General features: G+C 42.2%; 2 protein-coding genes across 2 annotated transcripts; one reads left to right on the forward strand and one right to left on the reverse strand.

The window, feature by feature from the left end:
- The first annotated feature begins 6,616 nt into the window (after positions 1-6,616).
- On the forward strand, positions 6,617-10,575 carry emp1b (epithelial membrane protein 1b). Its single transcript, XM_085352104.1, has 5 exons — positions 6,617-6,742; positions 8,266-8,353; positions 8,899-9,007; positions 9,708-9,848; positions 9,961-10,575. The coding sequence occupies exons 2-5, from the start codon at positions 8,276-8,278 to the stop codon at positions 10,125-10,127; spliced, it is 495 nt and encodes a 164-aa protein (XP_085208230.1). The 5' UTR covers positions 6,617-6,742; positions 8,266-8,275; the 3' UTR covers positions 10,128-10,575.
- A 1,517-nt stretch (positions 10,576-12,092) lies between these two features.
- On the reverse strand, positions 12,093-16,907 carry gsg1 (germ cell associated 1). The gene is made up of 5 exons (XM_085352105.1): positions 16,613-16,907; positions 13,892-13,939; positions 13,639-13,803; positions 13,422-13,533; positions 12,093-12,573 (listed from the first exon to the last, which is right to left on the reverse strand). Exons 1-5 carry the CDS (start codon positions 16,905-16,907, stop codon positions 12,093-12,095), a joined length of 1,101 nt encoding a protein of 366 aa, XP_085208231.1.
- Between the last annotated feature and the right edge of the window lie 3,413 nt (positions 16,908-20,320).

A 20,320-nucleotide genomic window follows, 5' to 3' on the forward strand; every position in this document is an offset into this window, starting at 1 on the left:
ACCTCGGCTGTGTCGAGTTCATAATAGACTCCCGAAGCTGCTCCTGTCTCACTTTTCTATTCAAACCACTGGCAGGCAGCCAGCGGGGCACAAGCAAATGCTCAGAGATAAATTCTCTTAGCTGTGCGTTTAGCCGATTCTTTGATGTCTTAATTTGATTTTGATGGCCCTTCACACAGTGTTTACCTCTGTTCTCAGCTTCTCTTCTCCTGCTTCAATAGGTATTGCAGTGTTTGCTCAAATATACAGTGTATGTTGTAAATAAAACAGTAAATGAATAAATAAATCTCTTGTTACTAAGCAGGCGAATAAAAAACAGAACAATATGTTGTAAAGCACCTACAAGTATATGTTTAAAAGGAAATTGTACAAATAAGCATTAGACGTCAGTTTAAAGTATTTAAAATTGTTCATATCAGCCACTAACAGTGCGTACAGCTGTATGTTCAAAACCACACTATTAAAAGTGAGATGAAATCGTTGAAATTAGATTTTTTTTTTTGTAATGTGGAAATTTTGAAATAGATTCAACTGTTTGAATCAGAAACTAAAAACATGTGTGCTTCATAACGTAGTATTTAAAATGTAGTTAAAAATATGCATGAATGAATATGCAATTTAAATAATTTGCATCATCGGGCACCAACAATCTGAAATTATGTTTTCAGAATAAAGATTAGGTTGAACTCAGGATTGTTTTTAAAGAAATGAGGTTATTTTTCAGGTGTATCTTTTCAGCTGCTCGTTAATAGAAATAGCTAATCAGCTGATCTCATGGCAGCAGGTCACTGCATGTAGACATGGAGAAGTTCAAACTAAGCATCAGAATGAAGAATGAAGGTGATTTAAGTGAATGTGGCATGGTTGCTGGTGCCAAATGGGCTGGTCTGAGTGAATCAGGAGCTGTTGATCTACTGGGAAAATGTCCAGAAAGCAGCAGTCCTCCGGGTAGAAATGTCAGTGTTGGGTCAGACGACTGGGCACACTCCTTTGACCTGTGGCATTCAGATAGTAGGGTCTGAATTTGGCGTGAACAACATGAAAGCATGGATCCATTCTGTCTTGTACCAGCGGTTTAGGCTGGTTGCGGTATGTAACGATGTGAAGGATATTTTCATGCCACATTTCTGGCCCCTTTGGACCAACTGTGCATCATTTAAACACCACAGGCTGCCTGATTATTGCCGCCCACCATGTCCATCTCTTTATAACCACACCGTGCTTATCTTCTCCTGGCTGCTTCCAAACAGGACAACACACCACACCGTAACGGTAGGTTCACTGTAGTCAAATGGCCCCCACAGTCACCAGGTGTGGTTTAACAGGAGATTCACATCATGGATGTCCAGCAGCTGTGTGACGCTGTCATGTCAACATGGATCAAAATCTCTGAGGAACGTTTCCAGCACTTCATCGAATCTATGCCACGAAGAATTAAAGCAGGTATGAAGGCAAAAATGGGGTCCAACCTGGTACTAGTAAGGTAGCAAGCTAAGGTTTGGTATGATTTGTATATAAAAAAGAAATAGTTCGTATTAAAAATCCTGAAACCTTTTGAGCTGTTTATGTCAGTAGATGCTAACACTGTGTACAGCTGTGTGTCGGGTATGAAGACTAACACCTTATTATAGTGTAACTTTGCTTAAATGGTAACATGTATTTTAAAATTGAAAAACTGGGGCCAGTTTTGTAAAACAATGGTTATTTTTGTCCATATTTATCAGGTCTTAGAGAAAAAGAACACCTGATTAAAAAGTAGTGTCGTAAATAATATGAATTAACCCACTTTTTTACATCACAGGTGTTACCCTGCTGCTCATTTTGGTTCCTAAATGAACGGTATCTTAAATGTCTTTGTCTAAAGAAAGACTTTTTAAAAAAAAGTTTTACTGGAAACTGAAACTGATGACCATCTCGCCCCAGAGCAGCAGAGAAAAGGAGGGTGGGAATGGAAACTCTGTGTGTTGGTGTGTTTCTCTGTCTGTGAGTAACTCCCTTAGAAGTTGATTAATTTGGAGTACAGTTTGTTCATATTTGCTTTTCTCAAGATGCTCTGCTCACATATCCCTGTGCTTATAAACGCTTTTATGTACATGTGACTGAGCGAGCGGCTCACGCCTTGGCTGACATGCCTGTTCCGGGGCTTTTCATCAGAACCAGTCTGGTGACACCGGGAGCAGAGATAAGGGTGATGGTGTACTTTTGAAATTACACAATTGCCCCTTGGCAAATCAAGAGTTTCAACATCAATTTTTTTTCTGGCCCCTTCGTTCACTCTGGCTTCTTCCAAGGAGTCCCAGTCACTGTTTTTATAGGAGAGGTTTAGAAATCTCAGAGCAGGGTGTGACATATTGTGAGATGGAACAGGAATGAGGCGAGTGAGACGCTAACCACAGACAGAGAGCTTTACTATTGTGTAAATACGCCAGCGACTTGGCTGTGGTCAGGCTCACTGTGTTGGCATGTAGGCACCGCTGGGATGGCTTTGTTTCACACGGTCGTGTCGAAATCCTCCCTCACTCCTCGCTCCTAACAGCCACCTTCATTAAAGGATTTTGACGTTGCCCAACCAAAACGTAGCGATCTGCTCTTTTGTACGCCTTGTTCAGGCATCCGCATCACGTGGCTGGGCTGTATCTGAGGCTCGTCTCCAAACATTTTAACGTGTGTCAAAGTGATAAATGATTAGCAATACCAGTGCCGCAAACAGCTGCTAAATCAAAAATGCAGGGCTTAGCTCAAGGCTTCAAGGTGAGACAGGTAATCCATGATTGAGAAGCCCTTGTCTTGGTCGGTCTCGTGGCTCATTTGCAGTAATGTGTGTTCCTGCGATTGTTGCAGAGCAGATTGAGTTCTGCTTTTCAGCTCTTTAATGAACCCAACAGTGTGCAATAAACTGAAATTGGACCGCCATGAATGAGCATACGCTGGGGAGGAATCAGTATTAGTACAACACTGTCGATCACACAGTATGACGGCTGTTTTGAGTGATCCAGCACGACAAAGGGCTGTGTGTTGAGCAAGCCACCTGATTGGTTCTCCTTTAACAGTTATGGAGGCACATGATTTGTCGACTTGTGTTTGGATCTGAGAAATCTGCCGTGGCTACGCTCCGACCCCCCCCCTCCCCACCCCTCCTGCTGCATGCACAACTGCGGTGTGCAAAACACCCGCTAAGTTTTTCACTCTGAAAAAAAATAATAGCTGACTGATGCATGACTCATGGCAATTTCCTCTCCTAAAATTACACCGAGAACTTAAAAAAAAAGGGGGGCTGGCATGATTCTTGCATAACTGATGTGGCAAAAAAACAAAGAAAGCATTCATTTTGTTTTGTTTTGGGGCTTTTTTCCTCAAACTCCCAACACTTTTCTAATATTATGGCGAGATGAACAGGCTGAAGGGAGTGGCCTGTCGCGCTGAATAGAACATTGCAAACCTGAGCTTAACTTCGCTGCAAGGTGGGGTCGACACGCCCAGAACAGGAGCAGGCCCAACCGCATTCTCCTCTCACAGCTTTGTCTTCTCCTTTCTCCTCCTGTTTTCTTCAGCCAATATCACTTTTTTTCTGATTGTATATTTTAAGCAGTTGCAGTTTTTTATCTGAAGTCACATTGCACAAATTACAGGACTTGATATGATCACATGCACCGATCTCCCAGCTTTCCCACAGAGGATGTTTGGCGTACATTGCTGGATGATGTATGCAACTGCATTCTAAAACCTGAAGTGCGCAATTTCAACGGACTCGGATGCTTTCCCATAGGGCGGGACGTGGAACGATAGGTCAGGTGACCGAGGCGCGGCATCAGAAATAGAGAGTGTTGAAAGAGTGAGTGAATGAATGAAAGACCACTCATTCATCTGAAGGCTTCTGTAGTCTTGATTCTGCTCTTGTCATACTAAAGAACAATGTGAGACAACAGTGTTTTGTATGGAAGCATGCTTGTGTGCGTGCTTTCATGTTATGAGCCACACAGTGAGCCCTGCTGTGACCTCGAGCAGCCTCTGCTCTGGTCTGCAAGTGTGCTATTATCCTGCTGGCTCATACCTGAGGCCGAGGTAGCCTAATACGATGCTAACTCACCGCCAAGCTTTTGACTCAGAAATGTTGTTAGCCATACTTTAATTCTCAGCAGAAGCAAACAAGTGATCTCAGCCTCCCAGTCCACACACAGATTATTTTTGGATGCTTCATCTACATTGTGTTTGACTTTCCTACCTACTTGCATCTGTTGTTATTTTTGTCATCAAATTAGTTTTTTTCAGGAAGTGCCACCTTCCACTTCCTTCTGCTGCAAACCTCGTTTAAAGATCAAAACGTCCAAATGGTCAGAGATATAATCAGTAGACTAAATGATCACACGCAGAATACTCTATCAATTTTGCTGCTCATCAGCTCGTCTTTATCCTCGCCATATGCCCTTACACTTGCTGCAGTTGCCTAGTGACCGAATTCAAACTTTGAACTAGTCTCCGCCTCTCGTGCTTCCGCGCGGTTGACATCATCGTGCTTTACTGTAAGTTCACCTGTCATAGGGATTTACAATGCAAGTGGCATTTCAAGTTCTAACTGTGTGGGAACAATTTACACAAATTTAAAATGAGCTAAAATTAAAATATGATGACATTTCATACTCAAAAAGTCGAAGGCACTCGTTGCTGTGATGTCAGCGACTCTTTTAAAAAGAGGAACTTGTGGCTACAATTCATATTTCTTTTTCTGAGTTAGTCACACTAGACTTGGTGGCTCACATGGAAACAGCATGACTGTTGTATAGCGTAGTCGTCCGGTGCTCCATGAAGCTTCTGCTCTTAATGTGCAGCTTCTTGCAGCAGCATCTATATTTGTAGCTTTGTCTACTGTTGTGTGTAAGCCTTTGTTATTCACACATTAGCTCTATTGCCCATTGAACTTGCACACTCATACACTACACACAGAGCAAAACAGTTACAACAGAGCTTAACAAATCCAGGTCAAATTAGTTTTTGTTTTTTTTGTAGATGTCAGAAATCACAGAGTATTATCCTCATACTCTGTGAAGCAGACAGCATCTATTTTCACACCACCAACTTGGACAACTAACTAACATGTTTCAACTTGATTGGTTAATAGAGGCATACAACCACGATGTGGAAATTCTAGTTTTTCTAATTCGGTCTTCGCCTCTTACTGTGTCCATTACTGTGAGGGAAAACAGGATGTAGAGTGTAACTGCTGTTAGATGTAGTTATGAGGCTCTGACACCAGCACGCTGCATTGTTAATGTTTGATTTGCTGTGGGTTGTGTAACACATTTTAGGCCGTAATGAAATAGTTTATGATGATATGGACTGATCGCCTTTGAAAGGAAACCTGTCATGCTCAACTTCAGCTTCAAATTCTTATTCTTTGACTCAAACTAGGGTGGCTTCAGCATGAGTCACAGGTAGAACGGTTTCCCCTCGTAAACAGAAGGTGGGTCGGGATACGGCTGTCACAACTGAGATGATGTGTACCTGAGATAAGAAATCTACTTATTATGATTATCTATGAAATCCTGTGATTTCATAGTGTTAAACTTTAATTTAACTACAGTGAAACTTGAGAACTGCTTCGCCCTATCATGATTTCAAGCATGGGGAGAACATGCAAACTCGACACATGACCTATATCTGGGGTTGAACCCAGGGCCAGCGCTAACCACTGAACTGCCATGCTGCTAGGCTCATTCGAAGGCTCACAAGGATGCTTACACATACCCCGATCCCATACGTCCACTATTCCTACAGTACACACAGCCTGCATGGCACTGAAAATGAGGACAAGCCTAATAGATTCCCTCTGTAAGGTTCTTCCTGTGAGTAATCTGTGCGATCTGCTAAAGAAGCAGATGACTTTGACTCACTGGAGTCATTGGGAGAACCTCAATCATCAGCAGGAACAGACGAGTAATAATAAGTAATAACTAATGAACTTCGAGCGGCGTGAAATACCTCACTGCCACCCTACTTTCTGCAAAGAACCTCCTCCCCCTTTTCTGCTCCATCTTTTTCACTTAAGCAACGAGCTGCACTCGTTTGGGCCTCCAGCTATTTTTCCCTCGATGGCAAGCACCAACATTCCTTTATCCTGAAACCTCTTCCTCTGTAACAAAAGCTGGAAAAGGCGAATGGCAGTGATTAGGGAGAAACAATAAATTCAGTTATGTGTGTCTGTGTGCGTCTGCACAGCTAAGTTATGATTGTTGGTACATAACATACACACACTAGTAACAATGTGATTGTGTTTTGGGTGGTTACAGTCTGCTGCCATGGCAACATGCGTAAAATCACTTTCCAAGGCTTTAACACCCCCCCCCCCCCCCCCCCTGCTTTTCCCACATAATGTCAGTGAATCATCACGTGTGTCCTCACAGAGAAAATCACCACCATCAGCTGAGTGACAAAGGCAAAACACACCAAACACAGAGAAACTAAGTGTCCGTTTGAGCGTTGGTATGTGTACACATAGAGAGAGAGGGAGGGTGGGACGATGAGTGAAGAGTCGAGGAGGAAGAAACGGGACAGAAAGAAAAAGGGGCAGAGATTATGTGATCAAGTCAGCAAGAGGCTTGTCCTGGGTGTGGACTTAAAAAGAGGGCAGGGTAAAATAGTGGGCAGATTGAGTAGAACTTGTGTTTGTACATTTGGACACAGTCTGAAATCGGTGTCTTTGAGAGCAGGAGGAATTAGACTTGAAGAGACAAACAGCCACCTAACAGTAAGTCAAAGATTCTTCTTCTTCTTTTGCTTCTTTTCTACAGGTGTTTCATCAAGCTTGAGTGATGTTTGAATAGAAGCTTGTTTTGTAGTTTTGCATTAATGTTTTGGGGGGGTTTTTTTCCATTGGAAGATAAGAAAATCTAATGATAAAAAAGGCTAAAGTGTGGAGACGTGTGTGTCTGTGCATCTGTGAAGTAGAGCCTGTTTACCTTTCTTTGCTCTACCGTTAAAGCAACTTGTTCCTCACCAGGTTTTGCTCCAGTCTCAGTTCCTGCATCAGGACTTGTGGTTTTGCTACATTCTCAGATCTTGCCCCAAACAAATGTGGTCTATTTTGTGTATGGAAAATATGCTAGATTCAGATTTAGTCGGGGGGAAAGCCCACAGGAGCAGTCAACATGTCTTCTTTGATCAAAGTGCTCAGTGTGCGTGTTTTAAATGAAAGCATCAGCTTTAACTTTGTTGTTATTGTTGTTGTTTATCTGCTCACAGCTTTTTTTCATTAAAGTTTGGTCCTTCTTTCTGTATTTGCGTTCTCTGCCTTCAGGCTGAGCCGCAGAGCCAATATTTGCCTTCGCTGTCACTAGATTGGAAGTGGGCAAAACGTGGGAAATTACTTTGCGGGGATGTGCCAGTATGTGTGATCACAGTGCGCGAGCCCCCCTCCCCTTTTCTTTTTGTATACGTGCGTGGTTGCGTATGAAAGTAAGGGAACTGGCGGGCGTGTGAAGCGTGTATGAGGACCCATCCCATGAACACTCCTTTACCAGCCCAGAGAACCAGCGCATTCCAGATGTGCCTCTTTCTCTGTTCACACCCAGAGCAGCCTTATTGTTAGCTACAGCCAAACATAGCTCTTGTATACATTAGATTAGCAAATTCTAAACTAACTGATATCTCATAGGCGGGGTCATCTTTTTTGACTAATCAGTCAGGGGGAACAGTTTTTAAAGCTAGGCTTAAGTTTATTTTTTAAGTCGGGAGATATCGAGCGGTCCGATTCAGACTAAAGGGATCAGGTGTGGAGCATCAAGGTGCAGAGAACAGAGTGTAGTCTCTACAGTTATTTTAGGGAGTGGCAGGTTCCTCCACTGTAATCACCATGCCCTGAGACAAGCCTAAACTCATCTGCCTGTCATGAACTTTCCTCCACAGTTGTCTCTATACCAGAGGTATCTGCTTTCCCAGGGATACACTGATTTTGTTTGAAACACAATTGCCCATCAGCACCTCTGATTCTTTTACTGGGAGCCGTAAACCAGGGTAATTAGACGTTAAGAAGCCACGCCCTGAGCGGGTGCCAGGTTTGGGCCTAGCTTTGGTGCACTGAATGCGTGCGTTCATGAGGATGTGTGTGCGCGCGCACACACTTGGGACTCGCACGAAAGGCTTCCTTTACTAAAGAAAAACCAAACAACACAATGAGTTAGCTGTAGGCCACGCTTGACTGTTCCCTCCTAGTCTGCTTGGTTTATTTTACTCGCCCTGTTACATGTTAAAGTTGTGCCTTCCTCTCTGCAGCACAGTCATCATGCTGATTCTCCTCGCCGCCATCTTTGTTCTCCACATCGCCTGCATCATCATCCTCCTGACAGCCACTATTGACAATGTAAGTGCAATTCTTGTTATCCGTGTATAGACTTCTTCCATGCTCAAGGCATAATTGCCCCAGCATTGCTGCTGGCCTCCTCCCTTAGCTTCAGGCCTTGTGCATCTCTGACATGATGGATGGGCAAAGAGTTGAGACTGATTCATCTGTTGAGGAATTCATTCCTTCTCGGCGTGCGGCCAGCTGTTCTTCTGGATGGCCACATGTTTGACATTTCTGTGCGATATATGGTGACGAGCTCTGTGTCATTACCCCATACCGCTGAGCGTCTTACCCAGATACGTCACACAAGTACGGATACCTATATGCGAGTCTCACCTGCGTTGCAGCCACTGTTGCATACCTGAGTGAGATTTGTCTCAGTTAAAGGAACGAGTGAATTCCTTCTTCATATTGTCATAATTTCCCCCTGCAAATGCACACCATAACTGCTGCTGCAGTATCTACCTGTTTAATTTCCACTCATACTGATTCACCGCTTTTACTTTAGCACACAAGAATTCTGTTAATATTTTTGCAAATATTGTCTTTGTCTTCCCCGTCAGGCCTGGTGGGTCATCTCAGCCGGAAACATGCCCACTGATATATGGGCCCGCTGGGTTTTCGTGAATAACTCATGGCATTCTATTGATCTTCCACCAACCTACCCAGAGAGTAAGAGAACATGTTTCCATGCTTGCACCTCTCAGTGTTACGTTTTCGTATGTGTAGAATCAAAGTAAGAGATTAGTAATAGTTTGATGCTATGACATGTAGCTGGTCAGTTGTGTTAAGCAGAGCTGCACAGGCACAGTTAGATGCACAAACACACTGTGACTGCATTGTGATTTTAAACAGTGATGCTCCATTTATAAGGGAAGACAACTAAGATTTAAATATATATACAGTGCATTCTGTTAAGAGTACTATCTGATACAATACTTTGGGGCCTGGAGCTCACACATTAAATATAACACCTATTTTAAGCATTGAGAGTTGAATCCAGGAACATGCTTTTTATCTGCATCATTTGGTGGGACACACAATGAGTTTACACTCACCCAAATTCTGTATTATTTGCATTGCAAATGAAGACTTTTTCCTAATCCTTTGGTATGCAGTTATTGCCTTGAGTCAAACATACAAGACTGTTTTAGCTGTTTGTGATCAGCGTCTTTTTACCATAAAGCATTTGGCGTGTTTGAACATAATGTTCCTGCCTGTCAGCATTGCAACTGTGTCTGAGATTTTCAAAGGTTCAATGTGACTGCAGTGCTGCCGTTTCCAGGGAGTGTCCTTAAGCTATTACACCCCCCACACCCTTTCACACACTCTGTATCTTCATTGCGTTTGCTCTCTCTGGCTCCGCCTGCAGGTTACCTCCAAGCAGTGCAGGCCAGCTCAGTGCTAGCTTGTATATTCTCCATCATTGGAATCTTCGTATTTGTGGCTCAACTCTTCACCCTCCCCAAAGGACAGAGGTTCCTCGTCTCTGGTGTCTTTCAGTTCCTTGCCTGTGAGTATTTCTTTTTTCTCTTATGTTTTATTCCTTTCACTGAGGGTGTTTCTCTCTGTATGACATCCGCTGATGTGCATCTTCACTCGTCTCCATGTTTCCTTCACTTCAGGCCTGTGCATCATGATCGCAGCCTCCATCTACACAGACCTCTTCCATACTAATGAACAAAGTCTGGGTAGTTACGGCCATTGCTTCATTTTGGCGTGGATCGCCTTCGCTCTCACATTCCTGTCCTCCATCATTTACTTCGTGCTACGCAAGAAGACTGCGGAGTAGCTCCAGAATTCAAACCTGGAACCCTTAACTGAATCTGCTCTTCCAGCTAAAATCTGGCTTTAATTACAGTGTGTGGTCTGTGTTTACATGTATCTGTTTTGGACATCAGATTTGAGCTGCTAGTGTATTTTCAGCTATAGATATAGTAGATCTGCTGATCCTCCTCAAATACATACTGGTGTTTAACTGAGCCTGCTTTCAGATAATCGGAGTTTCGGGCTTATTTCTGCAGGCTCAGTCGATCACAGCTGTATTTGAGTGTATTTCCAGCCCAGAGTGGGGCTGGATTTATTGAGGGCATCTAATGATAAACAATCCTTTATTTTTTTTAATTACATAAAAAAAGGCCTTAATGTTTATAAGATGCTATCATAGACTAAGACCTATTAATATCCCTCTATTATAAAAAAAAAAACAGTTTGTAATGTACATTTATAATATGGAAATGGGTGAGTTTTATTGTTTAGATTTTTTTTTTGTTGTTAGTTTATTGATTTTTAATTTTTAATTTGCCCTTGTATTACTTCATACAGTGTGCCACTGAATAAACAGAGTGAAAACATAATGCAATCAACCCGTAGCTAATCTGTTTGAAGTCTTACATAATATATAAAAATATAATAAGACTATACAAAGATATACGGTGGAAAGCCGATATTATGATGCTGCTGAGGTTGTGCTGTAATTGTTTGTAATTGGGAAGACACCAAATCAAACCCTGGAGATACAGTTTAATACTAAATGTAAAGGCAAAATGAATTTACTTTGTTTCAGCGTGAAACACATAAAAGCCTTTTGGTTACGTTCTCATGGAGTGTTTGAAAGTTGCCATTTTACATAACTCAAAGACTCAGCTGTCTTTTCTGGTTGTAAATGTAATCACATTAGTTTCTAAAAGCATAGATTCGATCACCCAGATTAAACCTGCTTCCACACTGAAAGGCAACTGGCTTTACTCTTGGTGTATGAGATGTAGTGTGTAAATATAATTTGTTTCCCATGACGCTCTGTATGCTCTTGTTTATTTTTGCTACCTTTGTACGTCATGATGAATGACACTGACGGTGATTTTTACTATATTAAAACGTGAATTTCAATCAGTTATTGGAGGTGTTTTTATTTTTCTTCTCCAGTTGTCATGACATGGATTTCTTAATTAACTACACTGGCTCACAAAGTGAAGGTTGATATACATTTTATACATAATGAGGAGTTTCTGTATTATGCTCAGTCTTTATCCACATGTTCTTCATTTAAATAACAGACATTGCAGATTGTAAATAACAAATGAATACACTGGTTTATGAATCACTAAAATGTTATTTTCTAACAAAAGCAGTCCAAAGGAAACACATCAAATGTTAAAATTTTATTATGTTCTAAAAAAAAAAAAGTTTATTTTACAAATATTCAAATATTCTGATTAAATAAATTAATAAATACAAAAAAGTTGTGTAATCTTATAATAATAATAATGGATTGCATTTATATAGCGGTTTTCTAGGCACCCAAAGCGCTTTACAATTCCACTATTCATTCACTCTCACATTCACACACTTATGAAGAAACACGGCAACATCTCACAACAGATGACGTCCATTAGTAACATGAATGGGTTTAGAAGGAAGTAAAGAGAGAGGAAAAACGAAGTATATCTTTAACTGCCTCTGTGTATTAACACAAAATTATCCCCATGTGCTCACAGACGTTATAAAGAAGTGGGCCAAAATTGCTCCACAACAAACAGGAGAATGCAAAACTGTGTTTGCATTTATTTACAACAAGCAGAAAAAGTTAATATTACATATTTTTTCAGTACAGAACTTGTGTTTTCTAACATTGTGTAAATGTGATTGTTACCTATGGGTGCAGGACCTCAAACTGAGAAATGGAGGGAATTTGGGACCATGTTCTATAAAGTTTAATATTCCCAGCACACAGCATTTCTAAGAGAGGTGTAGGTCCTCAGAGGGGGCTGTAGTCCTCCTCCTGCTCGTAATGACTCTCCTGGTGTCTTGGGAGGGTCGTGTGGTAAGAGACGGGTGGTGTAGGTGAGGGAGATGGTGAGGGCAGGGACAGACGGTGAAAAGGTGATCCAGGTGCAGGGTGAGAGGGGGGAGGAGGGAAGGACTTAGAAATCGAGATAGGAAGTGAATGGGAGTGCGTGAGCCTTGGGGTGGGGGCGGAGGGCGGCAATGTTTCCGAAGGGGGGGCATAGTAGGGAGACAAGTGGGAGATCCGAGGAGGAGACAGGGGACAGGTGAGGTTGGAGGCAGGATTTGGTGGTGTGTAGTAAGGAGCAGGTGGCAGAAGTCCCATAAAGTTAAAGCTGCAGGGGTTGAGGTCAGAGGCACGCCTGGGACCCACCATCAGGACCTTTTTGGTATAGTTGTTCAGGGTGGAGACACCTGCAGCCATGCAGATGGTGAAGCCAAGCCAGGCCACACTGTTGGAGGCAGAGGAGGAGAAACAGAAACGGCATCACAAACGTTTCACAACGTTTTGTTTTTTCACAAGTAGTAATATTATTCCGAGTAGCTTTTTGGTGCCCTACTACCATCTTGGATTGTTAACTTCAACTTGGAAGTTGGACTTAAAGGGAAAACTCAGAAACTCTGACTTTTATACTATTTATACTGGACAAGTGGAAAAGAAGAATTGGCAGGCCTAAAGCAGATAAACAGTATCTGAAAGTCATGTCCTTAAAAAATGACACAGGACTTTGCTATATTGTATTTCTACATAGAATATACACATATTGTATCCTATGTATGTTGGAATCCGTTGCAATAAATTGATGCACCTATTTCCTAAATAAAATATATAAAGAAATGAGGGATGACTCAAGACTTTTGCACAGTACTGTGTCTCTAAAACGCATCAAGCAACTGTGTGTTTGCAGAAGAACTTATTTCCAGAAGCTGAGAGTTGTAAAACTGTCGTTTTAAGTGGGCAAATGATTTGAGGGCATTTCAGTAGCGTGACAAGCTGGAGGGACTTGATCCCCAGCTGATTGAGAGGTCCCACAAAGAATCCCAAACAAACAGCTCAAGGAATTTGGTGTGGAAAAAAATTGGTCTGATTCACATAAGAGCCAGGAAAAGAATGTTTATTCTCCTGTTTTCATCCCCAAAACAAGAATTTTAGTCAGTCAGACAAGCACTTAGCAATAGACATGAGGAATAGATTATCATCATACCAGTATGGTCTGAGTCAGAGAGGGAACAACTAATTGGGCTGAACCACTGTGATCTTCTACATCTTCTACGTAATATAAATGGTTAAAGAACTCACTAGAATGCCCAGGAGTACCCGTAACTATGTGGCTTGAAGTCATCTGGTCCCATCGAGGCAGTGGTCTGAAACACCTGCATGAACATCATGTGACCGACCATCCCGAGCAGACCTGAGAGGACAAAACGAGGAAATGTAACAACCTGGTCACTCTGTCGGTGTTTCTGCGGTGTTAACAGAAGTCACTCTGATTTGACTATGCATCTAAATATTGTACCTCCCAGGACTGTGAAGACAGCTGCAAAAGCATTGAGCAGCTGGCCCCAGTGCTGCGTAGAGGGAAACCAGGCCCTGATACACAGCTGCAGGGACAGCAGTATGCAGCTGATTAACAGCAGACCGATATTCACGAGCTCCATTGACAGCGACAGCCAAAGCATTGCTGTAGAAGGAGGAGGAGAGGCTGAGAGAGGGGACAGATGAGGGAACGGATTTCAAACGACACTGCGGGAGAAACCGCAAAACTTTACCTTTTTCAGATCCTGGGGGGAGTGTGTAAAAGCCTCGACACTTTTCCTCTAGAAATCAGAAGAAAACATGAGAAGAGTTTGCTCTGGAAATGTTTTATGTAAGACCCATTGCAGCATTGTCTCTCCCCAAAATCCGCCAGCCCCTGCGTAATTACTCTCAGTGTAAATAAACACTGCAATCGAATTACTGTGTGAGAAACCAGATTTGAGATGACCGTTTGCATGAGTGCTGTAATGGCCTGAGTTAACCTGGTGATAGGAGATTAAAAGATTAGCTCAGATCTCGAAAAAAGATTGTGGCTACAGGGTCACACATTGAGACTGTTGTGTTTTCCATTTTTATAACATTAGATTAGATTAGATTCATTTCAATATTGCCGCATTTTGTTTCCACCAATCAAACGGGCCGTGCGTTAAAAACAGTAGCAACGTGTGCCAGTAGTGGGTTAAGCCTCTTTGTAGCCTGTTTATCTAATTGTTTACATGGCAGCTGAAATAATTAGAGTACCATATGGCTCTACACCGAGGTGGCCCTGAAAGTACAGCATACGGAGACTTAATGCAAATAAAGGGGGAGAAATGAGGAACAGATTTTCACTAACTTGAACACGCATGTGCAAAATGCATTAAGAAAAACACAGTAATGAACACACACAGCCGCGTGCTCGTGGCCTTCATCACTCTGCGCTCCCCTCTGTGTTGTTATAGGTTTTCTTCATTTGCTTTGTTTGATTTTTATCTTTGGATTGGTGCTCAGAGCTCCCAAGGACACCGCGCCGCACTTGCTTTGAATTATTTTTGAATTTCAGTCGTGTAAAAAAGAAAGTGCAAACTCTTTCTATTCTACGGTGTTATGTGTCAGGACATAATTATAAGTAAACAGCATCCTCACATCCGTAGGAGGTTGTAAAAAACACGTGACTTATTACACTGATATTATTTATTAAACCAACACTAAGGCTAAATGCCTTCCTTACTGATTTCATTGGAATTAAGAGAGTAGAGAATGATAATCAAACGCACTTAATTAACCGATCATCAGTGAGTGTGAGCACCTCTGTAAAAGCAGTTTTGGAGGACTGCTGATCTGGAGCAGTCAGGTGTGTTAATACAGTGATAAGGAGGAAAGACATCAATGATCCTAGAGAAGTTACTGCCCATCAATCTGGGTTATAAGGTCATTTCTAAACAATCTGAAAACAGAAGGGACCCAAGAGTCTATCCCAGCTGCCACAGGGTCACAGGGCTAACACAGACAGTAAACCATTCAACGTCACATTTGTTATGAACAATTTAGAACCAACCAGTTAACCTAACCCCACTAACTGCATGTCTTTGGTCTGTGGGAAGAAGCCAAAGTTCCTGTAGAGAACCCACACAGACACTGGGAGAACATGCTCCACACAGAAAAGGCCTGGGCGAGATTGTGGATTTGAGTCCTGCTGTGAGGTGACAGCCCTGACTGCAACCCCTTTTTAAACTAAGCGCTCTCTGTCTAATATTCACACACACGTTAATACTAATAGGAGCAACTCAGAGTTCATTATCTTGCCCACACGTATGCAGACTGAAGGAGTCAGGAATCGAACCACAAATTAGTAAATGACTAATATGAAGGTTGCAGATGACCTGATCTACTTCCTGAGCCACACGCCTCTCCAAGGAGTGGGCTCAGATCATCCAACGCTCAAAGAAATTGAAACCCCCCCCCAAAGTGCTCTATCTCAGACTCTACAGGCCCCAGTTAGCATGTTAAATATTAAAGTTCATGACAGCATGATTAGAAAATAACTGAACAAGTACGGCTTGTTTGGATGGGCTGCTAGGAGAAAGCCTTTTCTCTCTCAACACTTGATTTACTCTGTTGCAGACATGGTAACAGATAGCTGGAGACCACGAGATTAGGGTGCATGCACAGCTCGCGTATTGTAATGTGGAGTTTTACTTAATTAACCATATATGTCAGTTGAATTTTTGAAGGGGCTTATCGTAAATATTGATAATCATCCTTCAAATCTGCTGCAGATCAGCTGCAAATGAGACGGTGAATACCCGGTTGATGTTTGTGAATCCTATCAATCTTTCTCTCTCCGGGTTTTAATCCATAATTGAGTCATGCTGTTGAAGTCTAAATCTCGGCTAGCAGAACATAAACACAGATGATAATCCTCTTTGTGCCGAGCGCCCACCCAAATACAGTCACAATCGCACACGTACAAACACACCTGAGTCCTCACTTCACATTACCACCTTGCACTTCCTCTCTTCCTGTCACCCATTTCGGTGTCTAATGCTGGACTAAGGATTCCTTTCGCTTCCTGTTTCTGGGCAGATGTTTGGCTAACCTTGTTTGGCTACTCACCACGCAGTTTAATCATCAAGTATGATCAGGGCGTGCTTATAAAAAACCTTCCGGTGATACTGATTGAATGTTACAAGCATCACTAGATAAATTAGAGAGGAGCATCGGTGCTTATTTTTAGCTTCTTTGTCCAAATCCAGTGCTCTCTCATTCATTAGTGCCTATTCCTGTTAATCCCCTTCAGGGTCAGCGGTGCCACGTCTGGGCTTTTGTAAGAAACTGAGCAACTTTGTCCTTTGACTCTCCATTGTGGTCAGTAAGGACTTCTGTTTGACTTTTGTTTTTACTTTACACAACAGAAATCAATCACAATATTCTGGGCTTGTCACATTTCTACCCACTCCCCTCTTTTCTCTCACCCCACTCATCTTTGTAGATGTTCTCCTCACAGATGATGAACAGTCCGGTGTGAAAGTTGGGGAAGACAAAGCAGTCGTCGCCGGTCTCCCAGAAGAACTGAATCCTGGAGGAGTTGGAGACGCCGGGAATGGGGATGCAATTGGTCTGCTTGGTGGGCGAACACAGCGGTTTGGGCACCTTCTGCTTACCCACGCACCAGTAGGAGGACATGAGGGCCGTGGTGCTCAGGAGGAGAGACAAAAATGTCTGGACAAAGGAGAGGCAAGGGGAGCGCATCCGCTGCACGAATGCCATCGCGCGAGGGTTTAAATGAGGGCTTGGGCTGATGGAGGAGAAACAGGGAATGAGACACGATACTGAGACGTGTTTGACTCGATTTAAACAGCAAGTTAAAAAAAAAAAATCTTGCAATGTAAATGAAATGCTTCATAAGGGAATCTGTTAAATTTGCTTGACGTCAGGTATAACTCCTGTATGCCACTAAAAATACCAGCAGCCTGTTATTAGTTTCCAAGGAGAAGCGGCTCTACCCAACTGCCTCAGATTAGTGAGGCATTTAAAAGAGAGAGTGAAGGGGGCCTGATTGGTTTTACACTACTAATCACATTTAAAGAATAAAAAGACTGTGACAGAAAATCACACACTGCTGGTAATTGGTGGGAAGACAGACAGCCAAATCAGAGGAGGAAAACGGGTGAAAATAGCTGTCGCTATGGAAGCTCTCCGGGAGACAGATGCTCAAACTAATACGTCTGAGCACTTTGTGTCAAGCGGTGAATTAAAGCGCACTCACCTGCTTCAGCCTCCCTCACCTTGTCCTCAGTTGCATCATCGAGTGAGTGTGGAAGGTGAAAGAGAAACCTGGCTCCCCTCACAGCTCTGCTCTCCCTCTCACTCCTCATGAGATACTGAGAGTGATGGAGGATTTTGGCCGTCACACTGACCTCTGCGAGCAGTGTGTCTGTCAGTCTTTATGATCCGACCCCGGCAGTCAGACACAACTGTGAGCATCACACACACAAGCACACACTCCTCCTCTTTAATCCATCCTTATAAATCCAAAACAGACAACTCTGTTCCATCTGTTTTTATTTTGGTTCCTAGACTCATTTTGATCTATTTCATTCATCTCTCTTGCCTCTCATTTCCACCCTCCTTCAACACTTTCCAGCCTGTAAGTGCAAGCAGCGCTCTGTTCATGTAGAAATCAAAAATGACCTTGAAAACAGTGACAGGGGCTATAGTGCTACCCAGTACTATATGTGTGCACCATAACTCTCTGATTGTAAGACGTGGCTACTCCACTGTGATTGGCTATAGGGGGTCCACTAGACCCCTGAAGGTGTGCAAAGGTTTAATAGCAGAACACTGCTCAAAACATCACACTGCCTCTTCAGGCTTGCATTCTTCCCATATTGCATCCTGGTGCCAGGTTGCAATATGGGAGGAAACACTCACGTGCCCAGACATCCACATGATGGAAAAGAAAAACACATTTTACAGCTGTAACACTAGCGAAGCCATTACGAATATCATCACTGACACTTGACTTCTAGATTAATAACACCACAGTAACCTCTTAAATCTTTTATTTATTCCTCATACAGAAATCTAAACAGCAGAGGAAACTAAAATATACTAAATTGATTTATTCAGAACCCAGAACGGCCTGAGGGAGATGGAGGTCAAGGCCCAGCACTTGGCAGGAAGCAGCTCCTGGACATGTGAATGAGAAAAGCCTTTTTTATTTATTTTTTAATACACAGTAGGTCTGGCGTACATTCACATGGACTACTCTATTATGGGTGTGTGGCTACCTCAGCTGGTTTAGAGCGCTCAGCAGAGTCAAACAAGATACGCAGGAGAATCAATAGGTTGGAGACCGAAAGGATTTATGAGCTTTGCCATAAGATCACTTTGCAATCATCATGCTGCTGAAGTCAGTGGATGTAAATTAGAAGAATTGTCACCTCATGTTTGTTATATCAGACTAAGGCAGAGGATTGGTGAGCAGATCCAGAAGCAGCTGGAGGAGAAGCTGTTGCAGGATGAGGTGAAAGATCGAGATAAACTACAGATAAGAGAGATGCATGAAAGAATGCATCCAGAATACCTTAAAGTGCAGACACAAGAGGGAGGTGCAGCCCACCCACAGACACCCACCTTTATTGCATGCTCAGACATGCAGCATGTGCAGTACACGTATATGGGATGGGAGTCAGTTTGTTTCTCTGACCGTCTCCTTCCAGGCCAAGGAGGAGGAGGGGGGAGAAGTTGGGTGATACTGGCAGCATCATGGATGAGGCCTTACGACAACAGATGAAGGAGCAAGAGCGCAAAGATCTGCGAGGAGGCCGACCGGTTGATGAGGAAACTATCTAGAACATATTTCTAAGTAAATAAATAAATAGTTACACATCTAGTTTCCTGCTCTGCTGTTAATGTGGTGTTTTCCTGTCCATGTGCCGAGCAAAAGCCATCCCTGAAAAATACTGCAATGACATGAAAGCTGTCAATTAACACCTCCATAGCTCAAATTACTAATGTCACTCTTTATATTAAAGAATGTGACAACAACGCTGCCAAAGACGGCTCTTTTGTGCCCTTGCAGCTAGACTGGGAAAACTCTGGCTTCACTTTCTCAGTCGATAACCACGTTCATGTTGAGGTGAGTGAAACCAGATAACAGAAAGATGGGCTTGATGACAGTACAAGGCCCACACTTATCCTCAAGTATCACCATTTTTTTAAGCTAACTGCTGCATTTCTTTTAGCCTTTAGTCAGTTAATTCTATTTATTTGCTAAATTGTCACTTTTAGTATTAAAGCGTTTCAGTTATCAATTATTTTTAATGCTTAATATTTCAATTGTTAGCCTTTAGCTAATGTGAGATATCTTACCCATTGTTTTTAGGTAATATTAACTATTTCAGGTTTTTTTTTTAACCATTATTTTATACCAAATCTGAACCACTTATCCTTTAGCTATTGTACGCTATTTTATTCATTATGTTGTAATGTATGCTTAACTACTTTGACCATTTATCCTTTAGCTGCTGTTAGGTATGTTAGCCATTATTGTTAGATCATGCTCTTTCACCATGTTGTACTTGATATACTTTAGCTTATGTAATCATAACCAAAGCATAGCTAAAGCTAGCTCCATTCCACTGTGTTGCATGTCTGTGCTTTTTCAGCTTAATTCACAGAGGTATTTGGGCTTTGATGTTTTTTGTGTAAAATAACCATTGTTATTATCACCACTTTTAGCAAATGTGTACCATTTATCTAGCAACCCAGTATTACCCACTTCACTCAATATTTCCATCTCATATAAACCATTTTAACCTTCAACCCTTTCCCCAGTGTTAGGTATTTTAACTATTTTAGTCACGTAAGAAAAACCTAAATGATGAATGCATACGATTCAACACAGGTGCACTTCATCATACAAAGCAGGTAACTGACATGCCACGCAGTGTGGTTGGACAGTCAGTTTACTTAAGAAGGTTCTACATGAGCTGAGTGACCTGCAAGTATCTGTGGCAGCCATAAAACAGCCGGTGGAGTTCTCTACATACTAAAGTAAGGTGCTTTCCTTTAATACCTCCTTTAACAGAGGTTACACTAGACTAACCTTTATGAAAGAAGGAAAATAATACCAGCCAAAAATTCATAGCAATACTTTAAATACTCTTGAAAACCAC

Source organism: Diplotaxodon limnothrissa, linkage group LG4, assembly GCF_057381915.1.
Source record: "Diplotaxodon limnothrissa isolate DT_005_m linkage group LG4, D_limnothrissa_male_GT1.1, whole genome shotgun sequence".
NCBI classification, from domain to species: domain Eukaryota; kingdom Metazoa; phylum Chordata; class Actinopteri; order Cichliformes; family Cichlidae; genus Diplotaxodon; species Diplotaxodon limnothrissa.

Bases quoted from the DNA above. Each gene is read 5' to 3' on its own strand.
- emp1b (XM_085352104.1), top strand. From the start codon at position 8,276: ATGCTGATTCTCCTCGCCGCCATCTTTGTTCTCCACATCGCCTGCATC. The intron at 9,008-9,707 runs GTAAGAGAACAT...CTCCGCCTGCAG, and splicing joins TCCACCAACCTACCCAGAGA to GTTACCTCCAAGCAGTGCAG. The intron at 9,849-9,960 runs GTGAGTATTTCT...CCTTCACTTCAG, and splicing joins TGTCTTTCAGTTCCTTGCCT to GCCTGTGCATCATGATCGCA.
- gsg1 (XM_085352105.1), bottom strand. From the start codon at position 16,907: ATGGCATTCGTGCAGCGGATGCGCTCCCCTTGCCTCTCCTTTGTCCAG. The intron at 13,804-13,891 runs GTAAAGTTTTGC...CTCCTTCTACAG, and splicing joins CCCCCCAGGATCTGAAAAAG to CAATGCTTTGGCTGTCGCTG. The intron at 12,574-13,421 runs GTGAGTTCTTTA...TGCCTCCAACAG, and splicing joins GGGTACTCCTGGGCATTCTA to TGTGGCCTGGCTTGGCTTCA.